Raw genomic sequence first — 16,289 nt, 5'->3', positions numbered from 1 at the left:
GTCCAACAGTGCAATCCACATTTAACACGTAACAGCAACACCCTATTGTTCTACCGCCATTTTGGCTCAAACGCAAAGATATTTTCTCGAAAAAGACCACATAATTCTACTGTTCACTTTTCTGCCCTCGGCCTATTGTGGAGCCTTCAATCTTTTTTTCGTTCCGAGCCTCAACCGTGGAACATGTCTAATTAATCAGCTGTTCTGTTCTTTTGTTGTTGTTTTTAAATGTTTATTTCAAACTATAGACGAATATCAAGAGGAAGTAGATATCTTTCCATCTATATATTTGACACCGGAGTGAGCTTGAGCCATAATGGGAGCAGGTGCAGTGTTGTGAGTCCCGAGTCTCGCGATCTGCAAAACTCGGATTGAATGAAGTCAGCTGATCATTTGCTGTCGTATCGCCACTCACGTCTTCACTAGGCAGAGGATCAAGACGCTGGACCGTTTAATTTCTGAAGGTAGCTATGCCGTTTTATTATCATCAAATTAGATTAAATGCAATGTCTATATTATGTGATTTTTCATAATTCTTTCGAAATGCATCAAAATGGCACAGCCAGCGATTTTGACAGATGACCTAGGCTTAAATAATACGGTCGTTTATCAAAGGATTTTGATAATTGGAACATACATTTAAATGCATTCATGGTCTTGGTTTTTCATTAAAATGTAGGCCTATTTGAATAAAAAAGTACAAGGATTTTTATCACCATCAAATTGCAACGCTGGCAATGCGGCTTCTCAAATGTCAGTTGTTGTTGCGCAAAAATGCGTAAACATCGTGCCTTACGTTATGTATATGTCTCTCAATGTGTTTTTTTTATAGCAACAATGCAACAAGTTATCTTATTTTCTGTTACATGGCCATGGATAGATTCGATCATGTAAAAAAAAAAAAATGATGTCGACGCTACAGCGCATTGGTGGTCATGTGATTATGTTGACAAGACACCTTTGGCAATGTAGCCCTTGATCATGGCTCTCGGTTCCATTACATTACACATAAGGGTCATTGGACTAAGACGTCATCTGTTAAGAGCCGTGACGCTTGGTCTGAACATTAACACGCATTGCTTTCCGTACGGTTTTGGAAACCTAAGAACCTTATATTTCATATCGGCGAGAAATAATTGTAAAAAAACAAAATGTTATTGATGTATTGATATACACCTTTTTTTATAGGGTTCCCACAAGCCAATATTTCCGTATTACAATGCTTGTTTATGGAAAACATGGAAGACCGAGTGGACTTTTTGTGCTAATTAGCTATCCTCTGAACACATGTGTAAACGGAAGACCGACACCACAAACATGTTGTCACAAAAAAATTAAAAAATACAGTAGGCTGCAACTGTTAAAACCGGTTATAACAGTGCACAGTCAGTTTGTGAAATTATTTTGATATGAATGTAGAGGGATTTATATTTCTTGAACCGCACCGCAATTGAGAATCGATTCACGTTTTAGATTGATTATTTGGCCGTTTTGGCTTCCAGAGCCAATTCACCTATAAACAGAACATGTAAAGTCATTGGATTATAAACAGTAACGTTTGGCTCCTTTAGTCCATTATTGGGCTACTTTAATCTCAGCTGACTGACCAGCAGACTTTGGGGCAATGCACCTGAGATAAGAGGGAGACTAGTAGCCCTACTACAAATGTTATCAATTCAAAATACATGCAGAGAGTGGTATTGTAAATCAAAGAAAAATCACATATTATTCTCAAGCGGGCCCTATTCCGTTGGTTTGTCCCTAGTGACATAGGCTAGTGTGACAGTGGCACATGAGGATGATTCTGTTTGACTACGGAAGAGGAAGAATCATTCAATGCATTTAGCACACGCACGTTAGGACCCTGTGCACCTGTCACAGCCCCACCACATCCTCACATGGATGTTGAATTTATCATCAGAAGTGTCTGCTTATAGGGTAGGGCCTGTTTGGGTGAATCTCAATCATGTTAGTTCACATCCTCTTCCCTTCTCCTTCATCTGCACTGATCTGAGAAGTAAGGATAGGTTAAATCACTGTCTCCCAAATGGTGTCCTTGGGACCCCAAGGGGTGCACGTTTTGGTTTTTGCACTAACACTACACAGCTGTTTCAAATGGTCAAAGCTTGATGATTAGTTGATTATTTGAATCAGCTGTGTAGTGCTATGGCGAAAATCAAAACGTGTGTCCTGAGGACTGAGTTTAGGAAACCCTAAGTTAAAGCAATATTGTGAAATCCCATCGATTTTCTTTCACCTCTATAGTGCAGTGTCTAATGAAGGACACAAGACAAGGAAGGGGAACGGAATTCCAGGTGACTACCTCATGAAGCTGGTTGAGAGAATGTCAAGTGTGTGCAAAGCTGTCATCAAGGGTGGCTACTTTGAAGAATCTCAAATATAAAATATATTTTGATTTGTTTAACACTTTTTTGGTTACTACATGATTCCATATGTGTTATTTCATAGTTTTGATGTCTTCACTATTATTCTACAATGAAGAAAATAGTAACAACAAAGAAAAACCCTGGAATGAGAAGGTGTCCAAACTTTTGACTGGTTGTGTATATTTTTTAAAGTTTTGGGTCAAAAAAGACTGTAAAATCACAAGGAATTCAGCAAAAAAATAGTTTAATTTCGAAAATATGTTACCAAGTATTGCCACATGTAAACAAGGAGACATATATGTGATCGTGTCTCAATGTAATCAACGTATTAAATTATTTCTATTTTCAAATGGTACCTCTTTTTGGGCAAACTTGTGGTCAATTTGCAGTGTACAAATTATTATAATTATGTTCTACCCTTGCACTAGAACCTCGGCCTGTACTGTAGGCCTTCTTACTCTCTTCAGTGCTTGCCTTCCTGATTCTGCCCTTCAGAATCACTGGCGGCCAGGGGAAGGGTGGTTGTTGGTGATTGTGTGAATCCATTGTCAATTTGGGATGCACTTACTTAGTAAATTAGCACTATTTCATGACATTTGAAAACTTGAACAGGAAGTTAAATGTGAGCCGTTGGGTTTACAGGATTATGCAACACCTTGCAACCAGCACTCGCGCTAGTTTCATTATGAGACAGATTAGGCTGAATGGGACATTATTTTATTAGGCTAAAGCTCCTTTGTTTGGTCACTGGTTACCCTCACTGGAGAGACATTGCTGAGTATGGATCGTTTACATTGTAACACTGCAGTGCTCAGTGAGTGTATCCTTGATAAACGGATCGTTTACATTGTAACACTGCAGTGCTCAGTGAGTGTATCCTTGATTAACGGATCATTTACATTGTAACACTGCAGTGCTCAGTGAGTGTATCCTTGATAAACGGATCGTTTACATTGTAACACTGCAGTGCTCAGTGAGTGTATCCTTGATTAACGGATCATTTACATTGTAACACTGCAGTGCTCAGTGAGTGTATCGTTGATTAACGGATCATTTACATTGTAACACTGCAGTGCTCAGTGAGTGTATCCTTGATTAACGGATTCCATACGTCACATGACTGGTGTCATATGATGTGGCTGAGTCCATAGAAACTTGATGCATGTCTGGGTTTTACCCTCTGACTGTACTTCCACAACTGTTAGTGTGGAAGTACTTTCCCCCCCCAATAAAGGTAGGGACTTTGGGGAGAGTAAACTGATCCCTGATCTGTTTTTAAGGGCAACTTCAACCTGCATCGTACCATAGATTGCTGAGCTTGGTAGGTGGCTGCCCTGAGGCCTGGCAGTATGCTCGCTGTTGTGTCAAGGGATATGGATTTAATCCTCTAGCTTTTTAAATACCAGAGTGTTGTGAATCACTGTGTCTGAATCTCATACAATTCACAAAGACACTAATTTAGTTGACTTCCCAATCCTACCCCACACTAGGATTTTCCACTTCCTCAAACGGCCCATATAACTCCGCCAGCCATGTCTCCACAGTCATGTGACGCCTCATGCATATATTCCACCCTATGAGTCTCTAATATTGCAATGGAAATTATTAAATTCTGTCCAAGTGTGTGTCTGTCAGTGGGTGTATACATGCATTTATGTATGTATGTCTGTCCTGTTTTACAGTAAGTATTTTGCACCTGATAGGATCCAGAGGGAATAAAACATTCAAGAGAAAGGGAAGAATTGAGCACTTGATAAAGAAAGTATGTTTTTGCATTGTTTTAAATGTCTTAAGAATGGAGGTACAAATGCCATGTAAGCTAAGCTTGGCCACGGATGCCACATCCTTAGGTCTGTATCCTGCTGCTCCAGACTAGATCTGTTGAGGGGGGCTGCTGTATTTCTACACAGATAACATAGCCAGTCTAGCATGGAGGAAAAGGCCCTATCAGTGGAAAGGACAAAAGGGCACTGAAGCAGGGATGGTGTTTGTGTGTCTACAGACAGAGTGGGTGATGAGGGGTTGTTGTTAAACCCATGCAGTATAGATTCAGCAGCACCATAACGTTAGCCACTGTAGCGTTAGCCCCCCCCCCCCCCCCAGAGAGAGAGAGAGAGAGAGAGATGCCGAGTCGTGATGTTGGGCTCTAGTCGCTGGGATATCACCATGGTCACGGTTCAGAAAAGGGGTGATATTGTCATGGTAACAGAACAGAGGGACAGTGATCTGTGTGTACAGACTGTTTCCCGATAGTGTGCTATATGTTTGCGAGTCCCTCTCACCATTGCAGAAAGCTTACTGTTTAAGCCTATGTGTGGGAGGGAATTAGTCTGTGTGTAATCATCATGTAGTAATTGTCCTACTCTGTTAGTGTGTGTATGTTTTTAGTGTTGGAGAGGGTTAACACGCTGCTTTGAACAGATTCAGAATGGATAGGTGGGTGGATTTTGAGTTGGATGAGAAACCCATTGACCTTCTAATGACTGGGTCAATAGTGTCCCAGCCAGGACTATAACTCACTATGGTCTGGGATGCAGTCAGCTATAACACGAATCAATACAGCTGTATATACGGTGAGCTCCATACTGGGACAGTAACCACGTTTCATCCATAGTTTTTTTTATGCAAGTAAAGTCATACCATAATAAAATAAATCGTAACAGCTGTGATGGAAACAGGTAGTTTCGGTACAATTTTTATTAACGCCAACAGACTTTGTTTGTTCGAGATGGTGAGGTCTTTTTGTGTCTGTAAAATGTATTATTTGGGACATGGAGGTGGAAACTACTTTATGCGCCAGACGTATAGAGTTACACAGAGGCTGGGTCCTGTTATTGTTATTGATATAATAACCATAATATCGAAGTAAATTTGGAGTCACTCGGAAAACTATGTAGTTTATTAGGCTACAGATGAAATAAGTTATGATTAATTTCACAGGGTGGTGAAAGTGCACGGTAATGAGCTTGATGCTGCTTTCCAATGAATATCGAGGGTCTTATTCTGGTGACATGATGATCTATGCTTGACTGCCGTTTTGACAAATAGAAATTCATAATAATCTCATCATGTGGACTAGACAACCCTCACAGCCTACCCGCACTGTATCTATGAGCTGTTGGCTAGAGCACAGGTACCAAGACCAGAGTGGACACATTTACTATTTAACACAACAGTTTGTGACAACTATCACTAGAGTTGAAAATGCGATGGAAACACATTGAACTTTAGATTTTTATTTGATACATGAAAACCTAAGCGAAAAAGTACATTTTGTGTGCACTACGTCATCACGCACTGATTTCTATCTGCAAGAAGTCAATTTGGTGGAAATATACCACTGGTGGGAAAATGCGCATGTTTTCTTTATGCGGATTCTATCATATTCCCATGAAAATCTGTCGCCAATTGGATGGAAACCTAGCTAGTGACAAATGTTTTGTCTCTGTACTACAGCACTTTGGATTTTAAATGATACAATGACTATGAGTTTAAAATGCAGACTGTCAGCTTTAATTTGAGGGTATTTTCATCCATGTCAGTGAACCATTTAGAAAATGTATTTGTTTTCAATAAACATTGGAGACTAAATATAGTTTACATGTTGTGAACAATCTAAGCCAAACCGTGTGTTTTTCCCCATAGTTGTGCACGCAATGGTTTTGTTGCTGAACAACCAACCCGTTAGTGGTGCTCTGTGGACTGTGCACCACTCTTTCTCTCTTCTCGCTCCCTTTATCACGGTCATTCACACACTCACTCCATTCTTCTTTCTTTCTCTCAGATCTAGCCTGCCAGGATGGACCTGTCCAAGCTGCCTAAGATCTGGGATGAGGAGAAAGAGAGCGAGTTTGGATACGTCCATGGAGTCTCCGGCCCAGGTCACTATCTCACATACACATTCACCTATGTCTCATGTGCCTCTGTTTAGGCTCTAAAGGTTTTAGGCTAGCTGAAGAAGGGATGCTTTGGTAATAGCCTCAGCTATGCCTAGTCAAATAAAGGTTAAATAAAAAAATAAATAAAAAAATATCCCTCTGGTAGTAAGCTAGGAGATAGGAGGCTTGACTTGGCACTAATCTGTTTACTCCAATCTGGCGTGGAGTTTGGACTAGAGATCCGTCTCTCTTGCATGGTGTGTGACCTCTGACCTGTGTTGTCCCCTGGCTGTGCTGCAGTGGTGACGGCCACTGCCATGGCGGGAGCGGCCATGTATGAGCTGGTGAGAGTGGGCCACAGTGAGCTGGTGGGAGAGATCATCAGGCTGGAGGGAGACATGGCCACCATCCAGGTTTACGAGGAGACATGTATCCTAACGGGTTATACTGTTACTGCACCTGACTGGTTGTATCCCAAATGGCATCCTATTCCCTACATAGGGCACTACTTTTGACCAGAGAAATAAGGGCCCTGGTTAAAAGAAGTGCACTGTAAAGTTAATAGGGGTTTCATTTGGGATGCAAGCTTTACTGTACCTGACTGTCAGTGTTCTCCTGGTACATACAGTGCTATGCCTGTGTGTACATGACTGCACCTGTCTGTTAAGGGTTGGAACCAAAAATAATTTTCCAATCGTTTTTTTTTCGGAACAGAACCATCATTTTTTTCCGTTCTGACCAGCAAAATACATTTCTGAATCAGTTAGAACCAAAACAAAAGTACCAGTTTACATCATTCCTTCCTTTACTGTGATAGAAAATTAACAAATTAGCCTCCTTCTATACGCCTATATCTGTACAGCAGACAAGGCCTAGCCATCTGACATAAAGAAATGCGTGTCGTAGCATGCTGAGAGAGAGAGATTTTGCATATCTTACACATCGAAACACAAGTAGTTTTTTTAAAGGACATAAATGTGGCTCATTTGGCCAATATCCCTTGTTTATTGATGGTGCTGGCTGCGCCAGGTTCAATCTGAATGCATATGGATGTTTTTTTTCTAATTTTCCTAATGGAAACTCTGGCACACATACTGGCAAAAATCTTCTAGTGGGTAGACACTGGAATAAGTTTGAGGGTGAGGGCTTTGCAGTGGTGCTTTACAGCGTGTTTAGTGGGACAGAAGAAAAAAAAAACGGAATGTAAAAAAACATTATTAACCGGTTCCCATGATTATAAAATAACAGTTCTGTTCCCGGAACATTATAGATCACTTTCATTCGCAGTTCTGATTCTGTTCCTCCAAATATTTGGTTATTTTCGGGTTTGGTTCCCTGAACCGGTTCCAACTGCCATGGTGTGTGTGTGTGTGTGTGTATACACACTTACTATATATTTATACAATCACCTTAGTGTTCATTACTGAACACATTTTTACGGTACATACACACTCAGTCTTCTACACCATAGCGACCTCTTGATAACACTCACAGACACATGAAAAAAAGACTGAAATCTACTGAAACACACACACACACACTGTGAATGTGTTCCTGAGCATTGTCACAGCGGGTGTATCCGTTGGGGACCCGGTGCTGCGGACAGGGAAGCCTCTGTCAGTGGAGCTGGGCCCAGGCATCATGGGCTCCATCTTCGACGGTATCCAGCGCCCCCTGAAGGACATCAACGACCTAACACAGAGCATCTACATCCCCCGTGGAGTCAATATCGGAGCCCTCAACCGAGACCTGAAATGGGAGTTCTCCCCCGTCAAGAGCTTACGGGTGGGTGTGTCCTACTACTCTGAGGAAAGTGCTTGCATGGTTTACTCGATGTGCTACACTATCCACAATTTCAAGTGTCCTTAGACCACATACTGAACTGTACATTTAAAGCTAGAATCCTTAATTGAAACAATAACAAAGCGGTAACCCCACCTCTGTTTTGGGAGTAAGATGAGCAATGGGCCTGGAGAATTTTCTAGCTTTCATGTTAAAGTTTGAATTGATAACCATTAACCCCGTATCTCCCCCCTCTCTCTTAGGTGGGCAGTCACATCACAGGGGGTGATATCTATGGGATGGTGTTTGAGAACTCCCTCATCAAGCACAAGATCATGCTGCCCCCGAGGAACAGAGGAACCGTCACCTATGTGGCTCCCCCCGGAAACTATGACGTCTCGGTTAGTTCCACCACCCAACCTTGTCTAAATCCATAGTAATACATGTGGGGTCATTTATGTATTAAGACTGTGTGTGTGTTTCAGGATGTGGTGTTGGAGCTTGAGTTTGAGGGTATGAAGGAAAAGTTCACCATGGTCCAAGTCTGGCCAGTGCGACAGATTCGTCCGGTCACAGAGAAGCTACCCGCCAATCACCCACTGCTGACCGGACAGAGAGTACTGGACGCCCTCTTCCCGTGAGTCCCCTTTCTCTTACCCCACTTTTCCATCTATCCTTCCTTCACCTTTCTCCATCTCGCTGTCTCTGCTTCAGGGAATCCCTCTCTTAGCATTCTCCCATTTCCCCTCTTTTCTTAAAAACACTATCAGAATGTCTTTCTGTCCATCTGTCTTCAATGTTCTGCTACAAGTAAACTGAATTAGAAAGTTTTATCTGAATCTGCCAATATACTCAACCTCTGCTTCCATCTCCCTGCCCCCGGTCTGTTCTGTCTGTCTCTGTGTCCAGGTGTGTCCAGGGAGGAACCACAGCCATCCCCGGAGCCTTTGGCTGTGGTAAAACTGTCATCTCCCAGTCCCTGTCAAAGTACTCCAACAGTGATGTCATCGTCTACGTAGGCTGCGGGGAGCGAGGGAACGAGATGTCAGAAGTTCTGCGAGATTTCCCCGAGGTGGGTGGTGTCACAGTTCATTCGGAAAGTATTCAGAGCAACTTGACTTTTTCCACATTTTGTTACATTACAGCCTTACTCTAAAATGGATGAAATTGCTTTTTTAGCTAGCTAGCTTAGCTAGCTAAGTCAACAACAACAGCTAATCAGCTAAGTCAACGACAACAGGTAAAATGGCGATGAATGGGCAGAGAGGGTCGGTTAACTACACACAGGGCCTGAGTTCGGGGCTAGGGCCGACAGATAAACAAAGGTAAACAAAGTGGAGTACCGTGATAAATGAACAGTCCAGCAGGCATCAGCTCTGTAGCCAAGTAATCATAGGGTGCCAAGTGTCCTCCAGACGTGACGCTTGGCATTTAGGCCAAAGAGTTCAATCTTTGTTTCATCAGACCAGAGAATCTTGTTTCTCATGGTCTGAGAGTCCTTTAGGTGCCCTATGGGCAAACTCCAAGCGGGCTGTCATGTGCCTTTTACTGAGGAATGGCTTCCGTCTGGCCAATCTACCATAAAGGTCTAATTGGTGGACTGCTGCAGAGATAGTTGTACATCTGGAAGTTTCTTCCATCTCCGCAGAGGAACCCTAGAACTCTGTCAGAGTGACCATTCGGTTCTTGGTCACCTCCCTGACCAAGGCACTTCTCCCCTGATTGCTCAGTTTGGCCGGGCGGCCAGCTCTTGGAAGAGTCTTGGTGGTTCCAAACTTCTTCCATTTAAGAATGTTCTTGGGGACCTTCAATGCTGCAGAAATGTTTTTGGTACCCTACTCCAGATCTGTGCCTCGATACAATTCTGTCTTGGAGCGCTACGGACAATTCCTTTGACCTCATGGCTTGGTTTTTGCTCTGACATGCACTGTCAACTGTGGGACCTTATATAGACAGGTGTGTGTGCCTTTCCAAATCATGTCCAATCAATTGAATTTACCACAGGTGGACTCCAATCAAGTTGTATAAACATCTCAAGGATGATCAATGGAAACAGGATGCACCTGAGCTCAATTTCGAGTCTCAGAGCAAAGGGTCTGAATAGTTATGTAAATATGGTATTTATTTTAATTTTATTTTTCTATAAATTTGTAAACATTTCTAAAAAACAGTTTTTGCTTTGTCATTGTGGGGTGTTGTGTGTAGATTGATGAGGAAAAACATTAATTTAATCAATTTTAGAATAAGGCTGTAATGTAACAAAATGTGGAAAAGGTCAAAGGGTCTGAATACTTTCCGAACGCACTGAATGTCATTAGATTTTCATGATCATCATCATTAGCGTTAGCCTTTTTCTTATTGAAGGTCAGGATGATTGACAGTGTGTCTGTCTAATAGCTGACCATGGAGGTGGATGGGAAGACTGAGAGCATCATGAAGAGAACAGCGCTGGTGGCCAACACCTCCAACATGCCTGTGGCTGCTAGAGAGGCCTCTATCTACACAGGTAGGAACCAATCACAGGGCCCAGAGCATAACACAGCAAACCTCCCAGCCAATGACAGGCCTGAGACCACAACATGGAGCACACCCCCTAACCAATCACCTACTTGTCCTCTGTGTGTGTCTGCAGGGATTACGCTGTCTGAGTACTTCAGGGACATGGGCTACAATGTTAGCATGATGGCTGACTCCACCTCTCGATGGGCCGAGGCTCTCAGGGAGATCTCTGGGCGACTGGCTGAGATGCCCGCTGGTGAGTGGCTGCTGGTAACACCCAAAATACAAAATAGTTGCTTTTTTAATGCAATGTATAGGACATCTTCTAGGGCTAGTGGGGGGAATTTGGTTTAAATCAGTTATCTCGAACATATCAAGTAAGGCCTGTTTTGTCCACAGACAGTGGTTACCCAGCCTACTTGGGTGCCCGTCTGGCGTCATTCTACGAGCGTGCCGGCAGGGTGAAGTGTCTTGGCAACCCAGAGAGAGAGGGCAGCGTCAGCATTGTGGGGGCGTGAGTACAGTTACATCTCTTCACCACGCGGGGGAGGCCTTGTTCCTCCTCTCAGCTCTCCAGTAGACCTCAGAAACCTGCCAACACAATCTAGCCACGCTGGAATAGGCGGAAGTGGAGTGCTTCTTCTAACGTTATAACCACATGTTACCAACGTTCTGTTTCATTTCCACAGTGTGTCTCCCCCAGGTGGTGACTTCTCTGATCCTGTGACATCAGCTACCCTGGGTATCGTGCAGGTAACTGTGGATACAGCTGGTTTCTGTCTGGCTCTGATAGAACCCACTTATTTATTTTAATTTTATTTAACCTTTATTTAACTAGGCAAGTCAGTTAAGAACACATTCTTGTTTACAATGACGGCCTACCGAAAGGCAAAAGACCTCCTGCGGGGACGGGGGCCTGGGGTTAAAAATAACAAATAAATACAATATAAATATAGGACAAAACACACATCACAACAAGATAGACAACACTACATAGAGTCCTAAGACAACAACATAGCAAGGCAGCAACACATGACAACACAGCATGGTAGCAACACAACATAACAACAACATGGTAGCAACACAACAAGGTATAGGCACAAAACATGGTACAAAGGGCAAGAAGGTAGAGACAACAACAATACATCACACAAAGCAGCCACAACTGTCAGTAAGAGTTTCCATGATTGAGTCTGAATGAAGAGATTGAGATAAAACTGTCCAGTTTGAGTGTTTGTTGCAGCTCATTCCAGTCGCTAGCTACAGCGAACTGAAAAGAAGAGCGACCCAGGGATCTGTATGCTTTGGGGACCTTTATCAGAATGTGACTGGCAGAACGGGTGGTGTATGTGGAGGATGAGGGCTGCAGTAGATATCTCAGATAGGGGAGGAGTGAGGCCTAAGAGGTTTTTATAAATAGGCATCAACCAGTGGGTCTTGCGATGGGTATACAGAGATGACCAGTTTACAGAGGAGTATAGAGTGCAGTAATGTGTCCTCAAAGGAGCATTGGTGGCAAATCTGATGGCCTAATGGTAAAGAACATCTATCCACTCGAGAGCACCCTTACCTCGAGAGCACCCTTAAATTATGTCTCTGTAATCTAGCATGGGTAGGATGGTCATCTGAATCAGGGTTAGTTTGGCAGCTGGGATGAAAGGGGAGCGATTACGATAGAGGAAACCAAGTCTAGATTTAACTTTAGCCTGCAGCTTTGATATGTGCTGACAGAAGGACAGTGTACCATCTAGCCATACTTCCAAGTACTTGTATGAGGTGACTACCTCAAGCTCTAACCCTCATAGGTAGTAATCACACCTGTGGGAGGAGGGTCATTCTACTTACCTAACCACATTACCTTTGTTTTGGAGGTGTTCAGAACAAGGTTAAGGGTAGAGAAAGCTTGTTGGACATTAAGAAAGCTTTGTTGTAGAGCATTTAACACAAAATCCGGGGAGGGGCAAGCTGAGTATAAGACTGTATCATCTGCATATAAATGGATGGGAGATTCCTACTGCCTGAGCTATGTTGATGTAAATTCAGAAGAGCGTGGGGCCTAGGATTGAGCCTTGGGGTACTCCCTTGGTGACAGGCAGTGGCTGAGACAGCAGATTTTCTGACTTTATACACTGTACTCTTTGAGAGAGGTAGTTAGCAAACCAGCCCAAAGACCCCTCAGAGACACCAATACTCCTTACCGGTCCACAAGAATGGAATGGTCTACCGTATCAAAAGCTTTGGCCAAGTCGATAAAAATAGCAGCACAATATTGCTTAGAATCAAGGGCAATGGTGACATCATTTAGGACCTTTAAGGTTGCAGTGACACATTCATAACCTGAGTGGAAACCAGATTGCATACCTGAGAGAATACTATAGACATCAAGAAAGCCAGTCAGTTGATTATTGACAGGTTTTTTCCAACACTTTTGATAAACAGGGCAAAATAGAAATTAGCCTATAACAGTTAGGATCAGCTTGATCTCCCCTTTATTTAAAAGGACGAAACGTGGCTGCCTTCTAAGCAATGGGAACCTCCCCAGAAAGGAGAGACAGGCTTGGTGATGATAGGGGCAGCAACCTTAAAGAAGAAAGGGTCTAAACCATCTGACCCATATGTTTTTTGGGGGTCAAGTTTAAGGAGCTCCTTTAGCACCTCGAACACCTCGAACTCAGCCTGCAGGGAGAAACTTTGTAGCGGGGCAGGGGGGAAAAAAGGGAGAAGCATCGGGGATAGTCGCATTAGAAGGGGTGGGAGATGAGGAAATGTTGGACGGGCAAGGAGGTATGGGTGAGTCAAATAGGAATCCTGACTTCAGGAAGTGGGGCTTTAATAATCTCAGCCATGTGCTTCTTGTCAGTAACAACCACATCATCAACATTAAGGGACATGGGCAGCTGTGAGGAGGAGGGTTTATTCTCCAGGTCTTTCACCGTTTTCCAGAACATGGTCTACCTTTCGGATAGCCTGAGTGCACTTATTTCTCATTTGCCTGAACGAAAGCCAGTCAGCCTGAGTATGCGTGTGCCGAGCGTTTTGCCAAATGCAATTCTTGAGGTGGAGTAACTCTGCAAGATCACGGTCAAACCAGGGGCTGAACCTGTTTTTAATTCTCATTTTCTTTATGGGGGCGTGTTTGTTAACAATACCACTGAAAATATTAAAAAAGAAGGTCCAAGCGTCTTCGACAGAGGGGATCAAGCTGATTCTAGACCATTTTACAGAGGCCTGTTCATGAAGGAAGGCTTGCTCATTAAAGTTTTTTACCAAGTGTCAATGAGAAATCAGGACAGGTCGTTTCACTGAGCAGCCATTACGAACACAGGCTGTAAAACAGTGATCACTAAGGTCATTACACTCATCCATATGGAGCAAAGAAATAAAGACAAGCTTTAGGGACTCAATTATCAATCCTTGGGTACGCTCCTGATGCTGATGCCTGTCAGATCTTACAACGCCTGGATAGGTATTTTACGTATCAGCTAACCACATCATATGTTATAGCAATCTGTCAGTCTGACAATCGATGACGTGGCACACAATCAATGACGTGGCACGCAACCATTGGTTGATTCATGCAACGTCTGAGCAGGGGAATGCAACTCTTCATCCTCTTTTTCCCTCCCTTTCTCCCTGCCTTCATCCTCTCTCCCTCTTCTCTCTGCCCACTCACTCTTTCTCTCTCTCTCTCCCTCTATCCTTCCCTCTCTCAGGTGTTCTGGGGTCTGGATAAGAAGCTGGCCCAGAGGAAGCACTTCCCGTCAGTCAACTGGCTGATCAGCTACAGTAAGTACACGCGGGCGCTAGACGAGTACTACGACAAGCACTTCCCTGAGTTCGTCCCGCTGCGCACCAAGGCCAAGGAGATCCTGCAGGAGGAGGAGGACCTGGCTGAGATCGTACAGCTGGTCGGCAAGGTGAGGGGGAACTGAGGGGAGGGGGAAGAAAGAAGGCGGGACAATATTGGGCTGCATCTCTATAGTCTGAGGTTTTATCTCCATGTCTCCTCTGCTTCATAATATTGAGATTGTCCTGGTTGTCATGGTGACAGGCATCGCTGGCCGAAACTGATAAGATCACCCTGGAGGTGGCCAAGCTCCTCAAGGATGACTTCCTGCAACAGAATGGTTACACCCCCTACGACAGGTAAAACACTCACTCACTCAAACGCACTTACTCTCACTGACCTACTCATATATTTCTGAGTAATATTGAAAGATTGACTGTCAAGTCATTCCAACTGTAACTCTCTGACCTCTCCCTGCAGGTTTTGTCCCTTCTATAAGACGGTAGGCATCCTGTCCAACATCATAGCGTTCTACGACATGGCGAGGCACGCGGTGGAGACCACGGCTCAGAGCGACAACAAGATCACCTGGTCCATGATCCGAGAACACCTGGGAGAGATCCTCTACAGACTCAGCTCCATGAAGTTCAAGGTACATCTGCTGTCTGACTGTTTCTCGTTTGTCTTTCTCTCTGTGTGTGAGTGTGTTCCCTGTATTGCTCTTTGTGTATTTCTATGCTGTCTATGAGTGTTTCTCTTACTATTTGTCTGTATCACGATCTCTTTGTGTGTCTGTGTAACTCTATATGTCTGGCCTGTTTCAGGACCCAGTGAAGGAGGGAGAGGCCAAGATCAAGTCTGACTACGCCCAGCTGCTGGAGGACATGCAGAACTCCTTCCGCAGCTTGGAGGACTGAGCCTTCACCCTGGGCCTTTCACCCCTCACCTGTGACGCCAGGGACAGTGCATGTCTGTCGCACCCCGCGCCCCCGCCCCTCTCTCTCTCTGCAGCCACTTCCACTGCAGCCTCACATTCCACTGCCTTGTGTTTACACCCAACCTCCTGCCATCAGTTTACTCAACGTGTGAATGTGTATGGGCAAAAAGAGAACAAAATGTACTGTATTCTTGTATTCTGTTTCCTCACAGATTCTAAATCCCCCAGTGTATTTGCCCCAGCATGGTCGAAGATCTGCCCCAACACCTTAATGTGTGTATGTTTACATGTCTGTGTGTGGGACCCCTGCATTGCCCCTCCCTTCCCCCTGTTTGTTTTGGACATGGTCTCTGGCCCTAGCTGTGTACCTGAAGACTTCAGTTGATGTAATTATCGTTCATTAGCACTCTATCTGTACAGAATATTGATGAAGATTAACATCAAATACTTAATAAGCAGAGTGACTCTATTTGTTGCAGGTGTCTGGACATGGACAACGTGTGGGCTGGTTTTTGTTCATATTTAGTGATTTATGCTGTGTAGTCTTGTGTACTTGCTGTATGTGTGTATGTATGTGTGTGTGTGTGAGAGAGAGGTGGGCTCTCTCGCCCTGTCCTTTCTACTGCTCATGGGACAAGTCCCAAAGAATAAAAGGCAACCAAACATTACTGTTTTTCAGTAATGTCAGTCTTCTCTGCATGTTCTGTGAGTGTAATCAACAGGTTGCTACAAGTGTATGTACTGTACTAACAATAGTAGTGAACATACAGGTGATCATGTTAATAAGTGTATATATATACCACAGGAGGTTGGTGGCATCTTATTAAGGGGAGGATGGGCTCGTGGTAATGGCTGGCGTGGAATGGTATCAAATACAGCAAACACGTGGTTTCCATGGTTTCCATGTGTTTGCCATTCCATTCGCTCCGTTCCAGCCATTGTTGTGAGCTGTCCTCCCCTCACCAGCCCCCATTGGTATACGCAGTCACGTATGAGTGGGTGTGTGAGAATGACAAAAT

General features: G+C 43.8%; 1 protein-coding gene across 1 annotated transcript; it reads left to right on the top strand.

Moving 5' to 3' along the window:
• Positions 1–318: 318 nt before the first annotated feature.
• On the top strand, positions 319–15,938 carry LOC139531637 (V-type proton ATPase catalytic subunit A). The gene is made up of 15 exons (XM_071328273.1): positions 319–464; positions 6,172–6,268; positions 6,566–6,694; positions 7,836–8,050; positions 8,311–8,448; positions 8,533–8,684; positions 8,957–9,119; positions 10,445–10,553; positions 10,680–10,802; positions 10,946–11,060; positions 11,236–11,299; positions 14,260–14,463; positions 14,598–14,692; positions 14,814–14,985; positions 15,158–15,938. The coding sequence occupies exons 2-15, from the start codon at positions 6,187–6,189 to the stop codon at positions 15,248–15,250; spliced, it is 1,854 nt and encodes a 617-aa protein (XP_071184374.1). The 5' UTR covers positions 319–464; positions 6,172–6,186; the 3' UTR covers positions 15,251–15,938.
• Positions 15,939–16,289: the final 351 nt, after the last annotated feature.

Source organism: Salvelinus alpinus, chromosome 10 (assembly GCF_045679555.1).
Source record: "Salvelinus alpinus chromosome 10, SLU_Salpinus.1, whole genome shotgun sequence".
NCBI lineage: Eukaryota > Metazoa > Chordata > Actinopteri > Salmoniformes > Salmonidae > Salvelinus > Salvelinus alpinus.
Note: the sequence above shows the minus strand (reverse complement) of the source record. Positions and strands in the feature narration are given on the sequence as shown.